The 21,013-nt window shown below is 39.3% G+C and overlaps 1 protein-coding gene across 1 annotated transcript in view; it reads left to right on the forward strand.

The window, feature by feature from the left end:
* Nucleotides 1-21,013, forward strand: part of trpm3 (transient receptor potential cation channel, subfamily M, member 3) — a 211,401-nt gene that overhangs the window by 155,530 nt on the left and 34,858 nt on the right. Inside the window, exon 15 of the mRNA XM_039012744.1 lies at nt 7,838-8,130. Coding sequence (XP_038868672.1) covers nt 7,838-8,130 — 293 coding nt within the window. The remainder of the gene's footprint in view (nt 1-7,837; nt 8,131-21,013) is intronic.

Consider the following 21,013-nt stretch of genomic DNA (forward strand, 5'->3'; position numbering starts at 1 on the left):
CACCTTCACACTTACAGGGTAGGTACAAAGTAAGGGGTTTAAAATGAAGCCGTTGCTAATACCATGTAAATACCACATCCTTGCAGGTCAACAAATGATTTAGTCAAATGATTGTGTAGACATAATGTACTAAGTCATTTTCCTGAAGTTACTAGGTATGTACAGTGCCTTCACAAAGTATTCACACCCTGTGACTTTTTCCACATTTGTTGTGTTACAGCCTGAATTTAAACTGGAGATGTTGTGTCACTGGCCTACACACAATACCCCACCTTGTCAAAGTGTTTTTCAAAATGTTTACAAATATTAAAAAATAAAAAGCTGCAATGTCTTGATTCAACCTCTTTTTTATGAAAAGCTTAAATAACTTCAGGAGTAAAAATCTGCTTAATAAGTCACATAATACGTTGCCTGGACTCACTCTGTGTGCAATAATAGTGTTTAACGTAATTCTTTTAATGACTACCTCATCTCTTTACTCCACACATACAATTATTTGTAAAGTCCCTCAGTCGAGCTGTGAATTTGAAACACAGATTAAACAACAAAGATCAGGGAGGTTTTCCAATGCCTTGCAAAGAAGGGCACCTAATAGTAGATGGGGAAAAAAGCAGACATTGAATATCTTCTTATGGGCAGGTGGGACGGTAGTGTCCCACCTGGCCAACATCCGGTGAAATTGTAGAGCGCGAAATTCAAAAATACCAAATTCAAATATTTAACATTCTTGAAAATATATGTATTATACATCAAAATAAATCTTAACTTGTTAATCCAGCCGCTGTGTCAGATTTCAAAAAGGCTTTACGGCGAAAGCAAACGATGCGATTATCTGAGGACAGCGCCCCGCGTACAAACACATGAAAATCCTATTTCAACCAGGCAGGTGCGCCACAAAAGTCAGAAATACCGATATAATGAATGCCTTACCTTTGAAGATCTTCTTCTGTTGGCACTCCAAACTGTCCCAGGAACATCACAAATGGTCCTTTTAATCAATAATGTCCTTCTTTATGTCCCAAAAATGTCCATTTATTTGGCACGTTTGATTCAGAAATACATTGTTTTCAACTCGCCCAACATGCCTACAAAGTATCTAATAAGTTACCTGTAAACTTGGCCCAAACATTTCAAACAACGTTCCTAATCCAACCTCAGGTACCCTAAAACGTAAATAATCGCTAAAAATTTAAGACGGAATAAACTGTTTCTAATACAGGATAAAAACAACGTGAAGCGCACTCCAGTTCACGTGCACCAAAACAGTATCCACCTGGAGTGACACTTACAATGAACAGCCCTAATTCTTCATTTCTCGAAAGAAAAACATTGAACAATTTCTAAAGACTGTTGACATCTAGTGGAAGCCATAGGAACTGCAACCAGGTTCCTAATAATAAGGGTAGCTCATAGAAAAAAATTGTTCCCAAACCCGGACTACGCTGGGCCAATTGTTTTCCCCCCTGGATGGTTTCTCCTCGGGGTTTCGCCTGCCATATCAGTTCTGTTATAATCACAGACATTATTTTAACAGTTTCAGAAACTTCAGAGTGTTTTCTATCCGAATCTACCAAGTATATGCATATCCTAGCTTCTGGGCCTGAGTAACAGGCAGTTTACTTTGGGCACGCTTTTTATCCAGAGGTGAAAATACTGCCCCCTACCCAAGAGAGGATATCCCTTTGAGCATGATGAAGTTATTAATTACACGCTGGATGGGGTATCAATATACCCAGTCACTACAAAAATACATGCGTCCTTCCTACCTCATTTGCCAGACAGGAATGAAACTGCTCAGGGATTTCACCATGAGGCCAATGGTGTTTAATAAAACAGTTGCAGAGTCTAATGGCTGTGATAGGAGAAAACTGAGGATGGATCAACAACATTGTAGTTACTCCACAATACTAACCTAAATGACAGAGTGAAAAGAAAGAAGCCTGTACAGAATAAAAATGTTCCAAAACAGGCATCTTGTTTGCAATAAGAAACTAAAGTAAAACCTGAAGAAATGTGGCAAAGAAATTAACTTTGCATCCTGAATACAAATATTTATGTTTGGGGCAAACCCAACACAACACATCACATAACACTCTTCATATTTTCAAGCATGGTGGTGGCTGCATCATGTTATGGGTATGCTTGTCATCAGCAAGGAATAGGGCATTTATTAGGATAAAAATAAATGGAATAGATCTAAACGCAGGCAAAATCTTAGAGGAAACCCTGGTTCAGTCTGCTTTCTAACAGACACTTGGAGACAAATTCCCCTTTCAGCAGGACAATAACATAAAACAAAAGGCCAAATATACACTGGAGTTACTTACCAAGATGACATTGAGTGTTCCCGAGTGGCCTTGTTACAATTTTGACTTACATCAGCTTGAAAATCTATGGTAAGACAATGATCAACAACCAACTTGACAAAGCTTGAAGAATAACATTTTTTTTTTTTTAATTGATTGGACAATCAAGATGTGCAAAGCTCTTAGAGAATATCCAAAAATACTCACTGCTGTAATCGCTGCCAAAGGTGATTCTAACATGTATTTACTCAGGGGTGTGAATACTTATGTAAATGAGATATTTCTGTATTTCATTCTCAATAAATTAGCAAAAATGTCTAAAAACATATGGGGAATTGTGGGTAGATGGGTGAGGAAAAAAATCTATTAAATCCATTTTGAATTCAGGCTGTAACACAACAAATGTGGAATAAGTCAAGGCATATGAATACTTTCTGAAGGCACTGTATGTTGTAACAGGGCTGTAAAATAAAGTGTTGTCTGTTTCCAGGTAGATCCCACGAAGATGACAGCAAATCTGTCTGTGATCGTACCCTTTTTTTACATTTTTTTTTACATGATACCACCTTCACTCTTACAGCGTAGGTACGGTGTAAGAAGGCCATAAAATGAAGCTGTTCATATTACCATGTACATACCAAATACTTTCAAGTTTACTACAGTGCAATTTAAACGTGTGAACATTTCACAATGAAGACAAGCACACATCTCAGAGTGAAGCTTATTTATTGAGAATCAACCACAGGTAAGTAGAAGCACATTGTATTAGAACAGAGGTTTGGAAAGTGTGAGGTGCGCCTCCCCAGGGGGGCGCCAGAGAGTTTCAGGGGAGGCATGAAAGGAAAGCCAAGTCTAACCGTCTTTGCGTCTCTAATAATTAACAAATATTCGGCCTGTTTCTTGCTACAATCGCAGGGAAAAACATCTTTTAATAGCTACATTTAAAAAGAGTTGTATCCCAGCTTTCTAGTGATACTATGTTTATTTCTCAACTCCTAAAATTGCGGCTTTGTTGATGTTCTCTGAAGGGAGGCCCACTAGAATGACTAGGCCTACATTCCAATCATGAGCTAACATAGAAGATTGCTAGCCAAAGCAGATGAGAAGGAAGATAACAGTCTATTTCACTTAACAGAAGAAATGCTGCAAATTTACTAAACGAGTATACACAAACTATGCGTACATAAAACATTTCCACAAGCATATTATCTCCTAACAAGACAGTATCTAAACACTCAAAAGAGCTAGATACAATCTGTACAAAAACAAGCTAAGTTAGAAAATTAAGCTAGCTAGCATACTAACACACAATGCAAAAACAATAGCGTTAGCTTAAATTAACTAGCGTGCCAGCAGAGTGTCGGCGCTAGAATAAACATATAAAAACATAATTCCGATATAAATCACTGCATGTACTTAACTCTCCAGTTTTCGAATTTGGTTTTCAAAGTAAAAGTCTGCAGTAAAACGCTATGTATTTGATACGAAATCAACATAATTTTTTTGTCTTGCATATAGTGCACAATGTTGCATTAGTATGCACAATTATACTTACATTGTGAGAAAATATCAACAAAAATGTGTATATGTTTTTTAAATGTTTCTACTGTGACAAATTTTCAAAATTATGTTACCCGGATTTGACTCGTTAGTGTTGCTATGAATACACTAAGCTAGCTACTTTTCAATGTCACCAGAGACGTGGACAAAAAAATCAAATTTTTAGGGCGGAGACATACAGTAGGTATCTCATCATTATATCCAAATCTCTTATGTCACCAATGATGTACAAGCTCACCACAATCCATAGCCATCCTTCTTTTTATAGCCTTGAAAGTGGCATCATCTGTTAGTACACATATTGACTATCATACCGGAATTAAAAGATTGCTATATATGAACGTATTAGCCTTCCATTCAAATGAATGGTGTTTAGCCGGCAGTTTGGTTTCTACATAGATATAAATGCAGTTCACTTTTGTTGTGGTGCTAACTTGTATGGTTATATGATTGTACATTAATACAAATGTGTTTCTACTGACCTCTTGTTGATTTTCATTAATTAAACTTGAAATATTCCCACTTTTATATTGCACGGCAGTAAACGTGAAGGTATTTGATATGAACAGCTTCATTTTACAGCCCTCTTATCCCGTACCAACCATGTAAGTGTGAAGCTAGTATCACGTAACAACAGGGTAATATCACAGACAGATTTGCTGTGGTCTTTGTGGGATCTATCTGGAATCTACCTGGAAACAGACCCCACTTAATTTTACAGCCGTTACAACATACATACCTAGTAACTCCAAGAAAAGTATGTGGTACATTATGGGCTCCAGAGTGGCGCAGCGATCTAAGGCACTGCATCTCAGTGCTAGAGGTGTCACTACCGCCCCTGGTTCGATTCCAGGCTGTATCACAACCGGCTGTGATTGGGAGTCCCATAGGGCGGCACACAATTGGCCCAGCGTAGTCCGGGTTTGGGCTTTGCCGGTGTAGGCTGTCATTGTAAATAATAATTCGTTCTTAACTGACTTGCCTAGTTAAATAAAGGTAAAAAAATGTCTACACAATAATTTGACTAAATCCTAAAGAGCGTTAGTTGACCTGCAAGTATCTGGTATTTACATGTTATTAGCAACGCCTTAATCTTACAGCCCTCTTACCGTGTACCTACCCTTCAAGTGTGAAGGTGGTACCATGAAACAACACTTTTCAACAACACATAATTCTGTTAAACTCTATTATTGCTCACAGAGTGAGTCCATACAACTTATTATGTGACTTGTTAGGCACATTTTTACTCCTGAACTTATTTAGGCTTGACAAAACAAAGAGGTTGAATAATAATTGACTCAAGATATTTCAGATTTTCAATTTTAATTAATTTGTACAAATTTCTAAAAATATTATTCCACTTTGACCATATGGGGTATTGTGTGTAGGCCAGTCACAGAATCTCAATGTATTACATTTTAAATTCAGGGTGTAACACAACAAAATGTGGAAAAAGTCAAGGGGTTGTGAATACTTTCTGAAGGCCCTGTAGATACCTAGTAACTATAGGAACATGACTTGTGTCTACACAATAATTTGACTAAATCATTAAGCGCATTAGTTGACCTGCAAGTATCTGGTGTTTGCATGGTATTAGCAATGGCTTCATTTTAAAGCCTTCTTACCTTGTATCTACCCTGTAAGTGAGATAACAGGGTAAGATCACAGACATATTTACTGTTGTCTTCATGGGATGGAATCATCCAATGTGGTGGTATTTCACAAGTAACTACATTGTATCTACTTGGAAACAGACACAACTTCATTTTACAGCCCTTTTAATACAAACATTTATGTTAAATAAAGGCAAAGTCCTTAGAAACAAAGTGACTTGAAGGTGTTCATGTGGTAAGTGCAAGGTAATAAATAAATATAATATCACATATATGTCGTTACTACAGTAGGTATGTGTATAATAAGTACCTAGTACTTACTTATAAGGTCTTCAATACTAAACTTTGATACTAAAAGGGACTACTACAGTGCATTCAGAAAGTATTCAGACCTCTTAACTTTTCCATATTTTTTTATTCTAAAATGGATTCAATTGTTGTTTTTGTTCGTCATCAATCTACACATAATACCCCATAATGACAAAGCAAAAACAGGTTTTTATAAATGTTTAGCAAATGTATTAGGAATAAAAAAACGGACATATCACATTTACATAAATATTTAGACCATTTACTCAGCACCTTTGGTAGTGATTACAGCCTCGAGTCTTCTTGGGCATGATGCTACAAGCTTGGCACACGTGTATTTGGGGAGTTTCTCCCATTCTTCTCTGCAGATCCTCTCAAGCTCTGTCAGGTTTGATGGGGAGCGTCGCTGTCTCCCCAGAGACTCTGGCTCCGGCTGGGCCACTCAAGGACATTTAGAGACTTGTCCCGGAGCCACTCGTGCATTGTCTTGGCTGTGTGCTTAGGGTTGTTGTCCTGTTGGAGGGTGAACCTCCGCCCCAATCTGAGGTCCTGAGCGCTCTGGAGCAGGATTTCATCAAGGATCTCTTTATACTTTTCTACGTTCATCTTTGCCTCGATTCTGACTAGTCTTCCAGTCCCTGCCGCTGAAAAACATAACAACAACCATCGTAAGGATGGTGCCAGGTTTCCTCCAGACGTGACGCTTGGTATTCAGGCCAAATAGTTTCATCTTGGTTTCACCAGACCAGATAATATTTTTTCTCATGGTCTGAGAGTCCTTTAGGTGCCTTTTGGCAAACTCCAAGTGGGCTGTCGTGCCTTTTACTGAGGAGTGGCTTCCGTCTGGCCTCTCTACCATAAAGGCCTGATTGGTTTAGTGTTGCAGCGATGGTTGTCCTTCTGGAAGGTTCTCCCATCTCCACAGAGGAACTCTGGAGCTCTGTCAGAGTGACCATCGGGTTCTTGGTCACCTCCCTGACCAAGGCTCAGTTTGGCCAGGCGGCCAGCTCTAGGAAGAGTCTTGGTGGGTCCAATCTTCTTCCATTTAAGAATGATGGAGGCCATGGTGTTCTTGGGGACCTTCAATGCTTAATAAAAGTGTTGGTACCCTTCCCCAGATCTTTGCCTTGACACAATCCTGTCTCTGAGCTCTACGGATATGCCCTTTGACCTAATGGCTTGAATTTTGCTCTGACATGCACTGTCAACTGTGGGACCTTATATAGACAGGTGTGTACCTTTCCAAATGATGTCCAATCAATTGAATTTACTACAGTGGACTCCAATCAAGTTGTGGATACAACTCCATGTTGATCAATGGAAACAGGATTCACCTGAGCTCAATTTCGAGTCTCATAGCAAAGGGTCTGAATACTTACAGTTGAAGTTGGAAGTTTACTTACACCTTAGCAAATACATTTAAACTCAGTTTTTCACATTTCCTGACATTTAATCCTAGTAAAAATACCCTGTTTTAGGTCAGTTAGGATCACCACTTTATTTTAAGAATGTGAAATGTCAGAATAATAGTAGAGAGAAGGATTTATTTAAACTTGTAATTCTTTCATCACATTCCCAGTGGGTCAGAAGTTTACATACACTCAATTACTATTTGGTAGCATTGCCTTTAAATTGTTTAACTTGGGTCAAACGTTTCGGGTAGCCTTCCACAAGCTTCCCAAAATAAGTTGGGTGAATTTTGGCCCATTCCTCCTGACAGAGCTGGTGTAACTGAGTTTAGATATCAGTTGAATGAGATATAGAAGTAATATGGAAATACCTGAATAAATATTGGAATAAATGTCAGAATATCCTAAGCAAGCAGACAGACATTAAACACCAAGGTCTTTTCTCAGTTCTCAACTCTCAGTACTTTCATGCCATGGTACTTCATCCATCTCTCCAAGGCCTTAGCCAGTGTGAATTATATTACATGATCACACTCTCTCTAAATGTATGTTTGTCTCCCTCGATGGGCAAAGGCTGAGCATCACATCCAAAAACCCATGAATCCATGTCTCTGCTCTCGTCTTGTGCGGCCTGAGGCAGGATGACATGCCGATCCGGAGGAGTCGCCAGAAGACTACACGTAAGCGGGAGGAGGAGGTGGACATTGACCTGGACGACCCTGAGATCAACCACTTCCCCTTCCCCTTCCACGAGCTGCTGGTGTGGGCCGTGCTGATGAAGAGACAGAAGATGGCGCTGTTCTTCTGGCAGCACGGGGAGGAGGCCATGGCCAAAGCCCTGGTAGCCTGTAAACTGTGTAAGGCCATGGCCCACGAGGCCTCCGAGAACGACATGGTGGACGACATCTCACAGGAGCTGAACCACAACTCCAGGTACTATAGACCACAAGACACATACACATGTTGAAAAGAAGAAAAAAAAGAAGAAAAAGCTGAAAAGAAACACACACATGTAATCAGCCAAGCAATCACACGTAATCGTTTGTAGAGTTTGCCACACACACACACACACACACACACACACACACACACACACACACACACACACACACACACACACACACACACACACACACAAACAGTCATCCATACACCTGTCGTAGAAATTCTTACAAAGGGACACTCAAAGTAAATCATAAATTAATCATTGTTTATTTGTCAGCACTCTGGATAGGTTCCAACCAACTCAATGCACCATAGTGCACATGTCAATCAGGAGCTCTGCCTGGGCAGTCCCAGCAGTTGTCTTTTACACAGACAAGTTATATTGCATGATGTAGCATAATTACCTAATCATTACCATTTTGTTTCATTCATATGACCGACCAATACTGGTTCATAACATGTGACAGACCAATACCTCACGAGGCTTCTCATCTCTAAGCTGAGACATTGAAACTGAGGTATCTTTCGTTAGTTTTCAAAACAAGGTCTGGGCGTACTGCCAAATTGCAGCTGCTGATAGTCAGGAACCAATATACTCAGTTAGTTAGGAAAGCTAAGGCAAGCTTTTCAAACAGAACGTTGCTTCCTGTAGCACTAATTCCAAAAAGTTTTGGGACAATGTAAAGTCCATGAAGAATAAGAGAACCTCCTCCCAGCTGCCCACTGCACTGAGGATAGGAAACACTGTCACCACCGATAAATCTACGATAATCGATCATTTCAATAAGCATTTTTCCATGGCTGGCCATGCTTTTCACCTGGCAACCCCTACCCTAAATCTGGATCCCTACAAATCAGCTGGGCTAGACAATCTGGACCCTCACTTTCTAAAATTATCTGCCAATTACTAGGCTGGTCAACCTCTCTTTCGTATCGTCTGAGATCCCCAAAGATTGGAAAGCTGCCGCGGTCATCCCCCTCTTCAAAGGGGGAGACACCTTAGACCCAAACTGTTATAGACCTATATCCATCCTGCACTGCCTTTCTAAAATCTTCGAAAGCCAAGTAAATAAACAGATCACCGACCATTTCGAATCCCACCGTACCTTCTCCACTATGCAATATGGTTTCCAGCTGGACATGGGTACACCTCAGCCACGCTCAAGGTCCTAAACTATATCATAACCGCCATCGATAAAAGACAGTACTGTGCAGCCATCTTTATTAACCTGGCCAAGGCTTTCGACTCTGTCAATCACCACATTCTTATCGGCAGACTCAATAGCCTTGGTTTCTCAAATGACTGCCTCGCCTGTTTCACCAACTACTTCTCAGAAACAGTTCAGTGTGTCAAATCTGAGGGCCTGTTGTCCTGACCTCTGGCAGTCTCTATGGGGATGCCACAGGGTTTAATTCTTGGGCCGACTCTTTTCTCTGTATATATCCATTATGTCGCTCTTGCTGCAGGTGATTCTCTGATCCACCTCTATGCAGACGACACCATTCTGTATACATCTGGCCCTTCTTTGGACACTGTGCTAACAAACCGCCAAACGAGCTTCAACGCCATACAACTCTCCTTCCGTGGCCTCCAACTGCTCTTAAATGCTAGTAAAACTAGGTGCATGCTCTTCAACCGATTGCTGCACGCACCCTCCCACCTGACTAGCATCACTACCCTGGATGGTTCTGACCTTGAATATGTGGATAACTACAAACACCTAGGTGTCTGGCTAGACTGTAAACTCTCCTTCCAGACTCACATTAAGCATCTCCAATCCAAAATTAAATCTAGAATCGGCTTCCTATTTCGCAACAAAGCCTCCTTCACTCATGCCGTCAAACATACCCTCGTAAAACTGTTTATCCTACCTATCATTGACTTCGGCGATGTCGTTTACAAAATAGCCCTCAACACTCTACTCAGCAAACTGGATGTACTCTATCACAATGCCATCCGTTTTTGTCACCAAAGCCCCATATACTACCCACCACTGCGACCTGTATGCTCTCGTTGGCTGGCCCTCACTACATATCCGTTGCCAAATACACTGGCTCCAGGTCATCTATAAGTCTTTGCTAGGTAAAGCCTCGCGTTATCTCAGCTCACTGGTCACCATAGCAACACCCACCCGTAGCACGCACTCCAGCAGGTATATTGCACTGGTCATCCCCAAAGCCAACACCTCCTTTTGCCGCCTCTCCTTCCAGTTCTCTGCTGCCAATGACTGGAACGAATTGCAAAAATCTCTGAAGCTGGAGTCTTACAGTTGAAGTCGTAAGTTTACATACACCTAAGCCAAATATATTCAAACTCACTTTTCATAATTGCTGACATTTAATCCTAGTAAAAATTCCCTGTCTTAGGTCAGTTAGGATCACCACTTTATTTTAAGAATGTGAAATGTCAGAATAATAGTGGAGAGAATGATTTATTTCAGCTTTTATTTCTTTCATCAGATTCCCAGTGGGTCAGAAGTTTACATATACTCAATTAGTATTTGGTAGAATTGCCTTTAAATTGTTTAACTTGGGTCAAACATTTCAGGTAGGCTTCCACAAGCTTCCCACAATAAGTTGGGTGAGTTTTGGCCAACTCTTCCTGACAGAGCTGGTGTTACTGAGTCAGGTTTGTATGCCTCCTTGCTCACACACACTTTTTCAGTTCTGCCAAAAATAAATCTGTAGGATTGAGGTCAGGGCTTTGTGATGGCCACTCCAACACCTTGAATTGTTGTCCTTAAGCCATTTTGCCACAACTTTGGGAGTATGCTTGGGGTCATTTTTCATTTGGAAGACCCATTTGCAACCAAGCTGTAACCCATTTGCAACCAAGCTGTAATGTCTTGAGATTTTGCTTCAATATATCCACATAATTTTCATCCCTCATGATGCCATCTATTTTGTGAACTGCACCAGTCCCTCCTGCGGCAAAGCACCCCCACAACATGATGCTGCCACCCCCGTGCTTCACGGTTGGGATGGTGTTCTTTGGCTTGCAAGCCTCCCCCTTTTTCCTCCAAACATAACGATGGTCATTATGGCCAAGCAGTTCAGACTAGAGGATATTTATCCCAAAATTGTGCAGTCGCAAATGGTAGTCTGGCTTTTTATGGTGGTTTTGGAGCAATGTATTCTTCCTTGCTGAGCTGCCTTTCAGGTTATGTCGATATAGGACTCGTTTTACTGTGGATATAGATACTTTTGTACCTGTTTCCTCCAGCATCTTCACAAGGTCCTTTGCTGTTGTTCTGGGATTGATTTGCACTTTTCGCACCACAGTACGTTCATCTCTTGGAGACAAAATGCGTCTCCTTCCTGAGCGTTATGATGGCTGCATGGTCCCATGGTGTTTATACTTGCGTACTATTGTTTATACAGACGAACGTGGTACCTTCAGGCATTTGGAAATGGTTCCCAAGGATGAACCAGACTTGTGGAGGTCTACAATTTTTTTTCTGAGGTCTTGGCTGATTTCTTTTGATTTTCCCATGACGTCAAGCAAAGAGGCACTGAGTTTGAAGGTAGGCCTTGAAATACATCCACAGGTACACCTCCAATTGACTCGAATGATGTCAATTAGCCTATCAGAAGCTTCTAAAGCCATGACATAATTTTCTGGAATTTTCCAAGCTGTTTAACCTCTCTAGGGTACGTGGGACGCTAACGTCCCACCTGCCCAACATCCAGTGAAAGTGCAGGGCGCCAAATTCAAACAACAGAAATCTCATAATTAAAATTCCTCAAACATACTGTACATATATTATATACCATTTTAAAGATAAACTTGTTGTTAATCCCACCACAGTGTCCAATTTCAAAAAAGCTTTACGACAAAAGCATACCATGCGATTATGTTAGGTCAGTACCTAGTCACAAAAAATACAGCCATTTTTCCAGCCAAAGAGAGGAGTCACAAAAAGCCGAAATAGAGATAAAATGAATCACTAACCTTTGATGATCTTCGTCAGATGACACTCATAGGACTTCATGTTACACAATACATGTATGTTTTGTTCGATAAAGTTCATATTTATATCCAAAAATCTCAGTTTACATTGGCGCGTTATGTTCAGTAGTTCCAAAACATCCGGTGATTTTGCAGAGAGCCACATCAATTTACAGAAATACTCATAATAAACATTGCTAAAAGATACAACTGTTATGCATGGCATTTTAGATCCACTTCTCCTTAATGCAACTGCTGTGTCAAATTTCAAAAAAACTTTACGGAAAAAGCACACCATGCAATAATCTGAGTACAGCGCTCAGACACAAAATCAAGCCATACAGATATCCGCCATGTTGTGGAGTCAACAGAAGCCAGAAATAGCATTATAAATATTCACTTACCTTTGATGATCTTCATCAGAATGCACTCCCAGGAATCCCAGTTCCACAATAAACGTTTGTTTTGTTCGATGAAGTCCATCATTTATGTCCAAATATCTCCTTTTTGTTCGCGCGTTTAGCCCGAAAATTCATGAGGCGCAATCACTAGGTCCAGACGAAAAGTCAAAAAGTTCAGTTACAGTCCGTAGAAACATGTCAAACGATGTATAGAATCAATCTTTAGGATGTTTTTAACATAAATCTTCAATAATGTTCCAACCGGAGAATTCCTTTGTCTTCATAAATGCAATGGAACGCAAGCTAACTCTCACGTGAACGTGCGTGGTCATCTCATGGCACTCTGGGAGAGACCTTACTCAATCCCCTCTCATTCGCCCCCACCTCACAGTAGAAGCCTAAAACAAGGTTCTAAAGACTGTTGACATCTAGTGGAAGCCTTAGGAAGTGCAATATGACCCCATTTCCACTGTATCTTGGATAAGCAAATAGTTGAAAAACTACAAACCTCAGATTTCCCACTTCCTGGTTGGATTTTTCTCAGGTTTTCGCCTGCCATATGAGTTCTGTTATACTCACAGACATCATTCAAACAGTTTTAGAAACCTCTGAGTGTTTTCTATCCAAATCTACTAATAATATGCATATCCTAGCATCTGGGCCTGAGTAGCAGGCAGTTTACTCTGGGCACGCTTTTCATCCGGACGTGAAAATACTGCCTCCTACCCCAAAGAAGTTAAAGGCACATGTAAACATAATGTATGTAAACTTCTGACCCACTGGAATTGTGATACAGTGAATGATAAGTGAAATAATCTTTCTGTAATCAATTGTTTGAAAAATTACTTAGATGTCCTAACCGACTTGCCAAAACTATAGTTTGTTAACAAGACATTTGTGGAGTGGTTTAAAAACTAGTTTTAATGACTCCAACCTAAGTGTATGTAAACTTCCGACTTCAACTGTATATCTCCCTCTCTAACTTTAAGCATCAGCTGTCAGAGCATCTTACCAATCACTGTACTTGTACACAGCCAATCCGTAAATAGCACACCCGACTACCTCATCCCCATATTATTACTTACCCTCTTGCTCTTTTGCACCTCAGTATCTCTACTTGCACATCATCATCTGCACATATATCACTCCAGTATTAATGCTAAATTGTAATTATTTTCGCCTCTATGGTTTATTTATTGCCTACCTCCTTACTCTTCTACATTTGCACACACTGTACATATATCTTTCTATTTTATTTTATTTTGTGTTATTGACTGTACGTTTGTTTATTTGTAACTCTGTGTTGTTGTTTTTGTCGCACTGCTATGCTTTATCTTGGCCAGGTCGCAGTTGTAAATGAGATCTTGTTCTCAACTGGCCTACCTGGTTAAATAAAGGTGAAATAAAAAATACAAAAAATAAATGAGGGTGATCAGGCCTCACCAGGAAGTCAGAACAGAGGTCAGAGGTCTCTCAGCCCTATTAAGTGAGTGTTTGTTTTCCTGTACATCAGACATTATTTAAAGATATTTCAAACATTTCAAACATGTTGTGTATTAGGTTTACATTGGGTTTTTCAGTACATTTCTTCTAATCAAGACAATTTACATGTGTGCAACCAAGACTCTGACAATAGAAACGATCATCTGAGTACAGCATCCTTTCTAACCCGTGAAAAAACACCACACTTCTAAATCAAACAGAATATTAACCACTAACAAATATTCATAAACAGGTGGGTTGTGTGTGGGTACTGGCATGTGTGTGTGGTAAAAATTGTAGGGTAAAAGACAAACAAAATGGCCAGGCCTTGCTTAATTTGGGAGGTCCCTTAACAGCTGGATCCGGGCACTTTTAACTGCTCTCCCAAGGCCTTGCTTCATGAAGCCTTTCAAAGGGAGAATCATTGATAAACATGAAAAAAAATCCTTGGTAGCGGACATTCCATCAGTCCTGGAATAAAGAAAATAAACATCAGTCCTAAAATGTTGTAATCATTAATTGAGTTTACTGCATCTTGGGTAGGAAGTCTCAATAAACCGTTGTGTATACAGAACTATACTTCAGACACATTTATACTTCAGACATATCAGATGATACGGTGCCCCGTAAAGCTGAGTTGGGCACCTTCTAAAGTAAACACTTCTCTTGTAATCTTAATTGTTTTAACCTGTTGCATTGACATACAATTATGTACAAACTGTCCCTAATTTCCCCACTGTGTTTCTCACAGCCTGTTTGATTTCAGTGTGTATACCTTCAAAAAGTTACTCTATATTGTTATTACCAATCTCTATTGGATATTCACTTTCTGCTTCAATATTTATTAAATGTGAATTATTTTAAGATTCATATGTAATGCTTTGGAGGGATCAATATGTATCAACTTGGTTGGCACTGTCTCAGTCCCAAGTAGATGGCCTGCTCTGTCCATAATAAGTCTCTACCTAACACTTTAACCTTTCTCGCCCCGGGGTTCCGCTAGCGGAACACCCACAACATTCCGCTGCCTTCGCAGAGCGCGAAATTCAAAAAATATTTTTTTGAAATATTTAACTTCCACACATTAACAAGTCCAATACAGCAAATGAAAGATAAACATCTTGTGAATCCAGCCAACATGTCCAATTTTTAAAATGTTTTACAGCGAAAACACAATATATATTTATGTTAGCTCACCACAATAGCCAAACACACAACGTTATTTATCCACCGCATAGGTAACTTTCAAAAAACCGACAAAATATAGATATAATTAGTCACTAACCAAGAAACAACTTCATCAGATGACAGTCTTATAACATGTTACACAATACATTTATGTTTTGTTCGAAAAATGTGCATATTTGAGGTATAAATCATAGTTTTACATTGCAGCTACAATCACAAATAGCACCGAAGCAGCCAGAATAATTACAGAGAGCAACGTGAAATACATAAATACTCATCATAAAACATTTATGAAAAATACATGGTGTACAGCAAATGAAAGATAAACATCTTGTGAATCCAGCCAATATTTCCGATTTTTTAAGTGTTTTACAGCGAAAACACAATATAGAAATATATTAGCTTACCACAATAGCCAAACACACAACCGCATTTATTCACCGCAAAGATAGCTTTAGCAAAAACCATCAATAAATATAAAATAAATCACTAACCTTTGGACAACTTCATCAGATGACAGTCTTATAACTTCTTGCGACTACAGGGGGTGCTGTTCCGAATTAGCATTTTGTCGTCTCCAAATTAAACTGCCTAGTACTCAATTCTTGCTCGTACAATATGCATATTATTAATTCTATTGGATAGAAAACACTTTCTAGTTTCATACAACGTTGGAATTATGTCTGTGGGTGACCCAGAACTCTTTCTACAGCGAAATCCATGACAGACAGTGAAAGGTCTGAGAGCGAAGCTCTGGTTTCAGATCAGTTTTTAAGGTCTCTGTGTATCCTATGGAACGACACGAACTGCACCCGCCTTCCCCTGGATGTCAGTAACCAATGAGAAGTGGAATGGGCCTTCTACGTAGCTCTCAGAGGTTATAAAAGACCAAGGAGTGAGAGTAGCCCCCCTTTCGACTCTCGCCATTACGCAGGAAGGGACCTCCGGATGTCATTTTCAAAGGCTCGGTTATCAACGTGAAATGTATCCGTCTGTAATTTAATTCGATATAGGAGTTAGAAACATCATAAGGTAGTTAATTTAAACCGTTTTATAGCAATTTATATCCGTTTAGTGCGATTTTGATGCATTTCTATTTGATGCTCTATGAAGCACCGGGCACGTTTCGGGGTCCCGGTCGAACGTTAGCGGGCATTTCGACGGACAAAGGACATCTTTCGACCAAAAGAAGATTAGACCCAAGAAAGAATACATTGCCCAAGAATCTGATGGAAAATCACCTCATAGTAAGTAATATTTAATATGATAAATCGTTGTTCTGTCGAAATATTTTAAACGCATATTTCGCCATCTTGTTTTCTATCCCTTCGCTTGGCGAACCCTGTATTGCACAGTAAGGATAATTTTAGAAATGTAAATCAGCGATTGCATTAAGAACTAATTTGTCTTTCGATTCCTGTCAACCCTGTATTTTTTAGTCAAGTATATGATTAGCTATTGATTAAACTAGATCACTCTGAAAGATGGCGACCGACTTTTCCATGCTGGTTTTGCTACCATCTTCATTGTATAACCACGGTTTTTTATGGCTAAATATGCACATTTTCGAACAAACAATATATGTATGTTGTAATATGATGTTACAGGAGTGTCAACGGAAGAATTCTGAGAAGGTTAGTGAAAAAATTAATATCTTTTGGCGATGATTACGTTATCGCTCTCTTTGGCTTGAATTGATGCTCTGGTATTGTTTGCACATGTGGTATGCTAACTTATCGATTTATTGTGTTTTCGCTGTAAAACGCTTAGAAAATCTGAAATATTGTCTGAAATCACAAGATCTGTGTCTTTCCATTGCTATGCTTTGTCTATTTTTATGAAATGTTTTATGATGAGTAAATTGGTCATACACGTTGCTCTCTCTAGTAATTCTAGTCCAGTTGTGACTGTGGGTGCAATTGTAAACTGTGATTTCTACCTGAAATATGCACATTTTTCTAACAAAACCTATCCTATACCATAAATATGTTATCAGACTGTCATCTGAGGAGGTTTTTTCTTGGTTAGTGGCTATCAATATCTTAGTTTAGCCGAATTGGTGATAGCTACTGGTGGAGAGAGAAAATGGTGGACAAAGGAAAAATGGTGTATTTTGCTAACGTGGTTAGCTAATAGATTTACATATTGTGTCTTCCCTGTAAAACATTTTAAAAAACAGAAATGATGGGGTTATTCACAAGATCTGTATCTTTCATCTGGTGTCTTGGACTTGTGATTTAATGATATTTAGATGCTACTATTTAATTGTGACGCTATGCTAGCTATGCTAATCAGTGTGGGGGGGGTGGGGGGTGATCCCGGATCCGGGATTGATACTCGTGAAAGGATAACATCATGTTACACAAAACATTTATGTTTTGTTCGAAAATGTGCATATTTAGAGCTGAAAACCGTGGTTATACATTGTGAAAATGTAGCAACGTTTTCCCAGAATGTCCGGATATATTTCTGACACTCACCAAATAACTCATCATAAACTTTACATAAAAATACTTGTTGTATGGCAAATGAAAGATACACTGGTTCTTAATGCAACCGCTGTGTTAGATTTAAAAAAAGAACTTTAGTACGACATACAGCTTGCATTATTGCGAGACAGCGCCCGCTAAAAGGGCGGAGAATAGGACTAAACATTTCACACAAAAATACGAAATAACATCATAAATGTTGTCTTACTTTTGCTGAGCTTCCATCAGAATCTTGTACAAGGAGTCCTTGGTCTAGAATAAATCGTTGTTTGGTTTTAGAATGTCCTTTTCTCCTGTCGAATTAGCAACCTTAGCTAGCCAAGTGGCGCGAACATGTCCATCTTCTCTCGACGCAAACAACGGAAAACTCCAAAAGTCCCGATAAACGTTGAATAATCTGATAAAACTCGGTTGAAAAAACATACTTTACGATGATATTATCACATGTATCAAATAAAATCAGAGCCGGAGATATTAGCCGTGTATACCGAACGCTTTTCAGAAGGCAATCTGGGGTTCCTTCTCGCGCCTTCGAAGACAATGAAATTTCCAGACCTGTCACTCCAAAAGCTCTTGTTCGACCTCAGATCAAGCTAGACACCCCATTTCACCTCCCACTGCCTGTTGACATCTAGTGGAAGGCGTATGAAGTGCATGGATATCGATAGATATAAGCCAGTTGAATAGGCAGGCCCTGGAACAGAGCCTCGATTTCAGATTTTTCACTTCCTGTCTGGAAGTTTGCTGCAAAATGAGTTCTGTTTTACTCACAGATATAATTCAAACAGTTTTAGAAACTTGAGAGTGTTTTCTATCCAATAGTAATAATAATATGCATATTGTACGATCTAGAATAGAGTACAAGGCCGTTTCATTTGGGCACGATTTTTTCCCAAAGTGAAAATAGCGCCCCCTACACACTAACAGGTTAAACTGTTGAGTAGGTGAATACAGAAAATCATTGGTTCTATTTAACAAGGTATGGGCTTATTTCAAAATGCATTACCAGGCTGGAGGAAATCTTCTACCTTTCTTTTTATAGTTTTATTGGTTAGGGGAAAGTCAAGTCCCATACAACGCTTTAACCTTAACATACCTCAAATGACCCATAAAGGGACCATTCTGAACATTTCTCAGAATACTTTTTTCACCACTTACTTACGTCTACGTGTGGGTGTGCAGGTCGTATATTATTATTATTATTCTATTGTTACTTCATCAGATCATCATAGTAACCCATTATACTCAATATTATGTTACTTTAACTTTAGTAACCCATTATACATTTGTGTTACATCGCAAATTCCTCCCCTCGACTAGTGTTCTATTCATACAGGGGTTTGATGTTTACACTAGTTCTATTTAAAACTTCTCTAGGATATGTGGGACGCTACCGTCCCACTTGGCCAATAGCCAGGGAAAATGTAGAGCGCCAAATTCAAGAAAATGATATAAAATCAAACTTTCATTAAATCACACATGTAAGATACCAAATTAAAGCTACACTCGTTGTGAATCCAGCCACCATGTCAGATTTCAAAAAGGCTTTCGGCGAAAGCATAAGATGCTATTATCTGATGATAGCACAATGTCAACAAAGAGAGAGTAGCATATTTCAACCCTGCCGGCGCTACTCAAAATGCAGATATAAAATATAAAACATGCATTACCTTTGACGAGATTATTTTGTTGGCACTCCAATATGTCCCATAAACATCACAAATGGTCCTTTTGTTCGATTAATTCCGTCCATATATATCCAAATTGTCCATTTATTTGGCGCGGTTGATCCAGAAAAAAACAGCTTCCAATTTGCGCAAAGTCACTACAAAATATCTAAAACATTACCTCTAAACTTTGCCAAAACATTTCAAAGTACTTTTGTAATACAACTTAAGGTATTTGTAAACGTTAATAATCGATCAAATTGAAGACGGGTCTATCTGTTTTCAATACAGGAGATCAACAAACTAACGCTACTTTTTTTAGTCTTGCGCAACTCTCAGACAGTACACATGACGTTACACTGCTTCCTGATGGCCTTCTTCTTCATTGCACAAATGAATAACCTCAACCTATTTCCTAAGACTGGTGACATCCAGTGGAAGCAGTAGGAACTGAGAACAGAGTGATTAGAAATCTGGCTTCCCAATGAAAACTCATTGAATAGACAGTGACTTAAAAAAAATAAAAAAAATAATGGTTAGTCCTCGGGGTTTTGCCTGCTACATAAGTTCTGTTATACTTACAGATATGATTCAAACAGTTTTAGAAACTTCAGAGTGTTTTCTATCCAAATCTACTAATAATATGCATATCTTATATTCTGGGGATGAGTAGAAGGAAGTTGAAATTGGGCACGCTATTTATCCAATAGGGAATTTGCTGCCCCTATCCTAGAGAAGTTAGCGTTTTTGGAAATAGTTCTCTCTTCTTTCATGTCTCCATACATAATAACGTTATACATCAAACTCCATTATCCTCATATAATCTAAAATGTCAATCTCAGAGACATGTTATCCTCGTTACTAACGAGACATGTTATCTGCTGAGACATGTTATGTATATGATTTCCGAGACATGTTATCCTCTACCTGTAGATCCAATGGCGGTGTTGGACAGACCCCTAGATAACGTAACAGATCCGCTCACACAGAACTGGAAAACTCAGCTCACACAGAACTGGTTGTGGTATTCATTCACCTCTTTCACATGTAAGCTAGTCCCCTGACAGCTCTGATTCACTCAATAGCTTAATTTCAATCCTCTTATTATCAACATTTCAATCAGCTAATTATCCTAATGTCAAATTCCAATCTTATTAGTAATAATTTCAATAATTTATTATCCAAATGCCAATCAGCTCTTGTTATCCAAATATCAATCGTTCAGCTTATTATCCCATATCTCACAATCACACAACTTTCACATCCACATTCACTTCGTACTATTCCCAAACACACTTGGTAATCTCCTCATTACCCCGTGCATTGTCAATGATGTCTCTCTTGTCGTTACTTGCTATGCACCATATGTATCTTCACTATGCATATAAAATAGCACGGAGTGTACCTTATGCTATTCTCTACCAGTGGCTGCAGACCACGTAGACATTTCTCTTATAAATGCCTACAGACAGCTGTCAGCGGGACATGGTACCGTTACTTGCCCTCGCTCTAGCCTTCTTCCACGTCATATGTATCTTCAACCGTGCCTCTATAGTCTCTACAGTCGCCATAGTCTCTACAGTATCCATGATCCCTGAGCATCTGTAGTCCCTGAGCACCATAGTCCCTATAGTTATAGCATCTATGGTCCCTACAGCATCTATAGTCCCTCAGCATCTACTGTCCCTCAGCATC

This window comes from Salvelinus namaycush, chromosome 18, assembly GCF_016432855.1.
Source record: "Salvelinus namaycush isolate Seneca chromosome 18, SaNama_1.0, whole genome shotgun sequence".
In the NCBI taxonomy this organism is placed as follows: domain Eukaryota; kingdom Metazoa; phylum Chordata; class Actinopteri; order Salmoniformes; family Salmonidae; genus Salvelinus; species Salvelinus namaycush.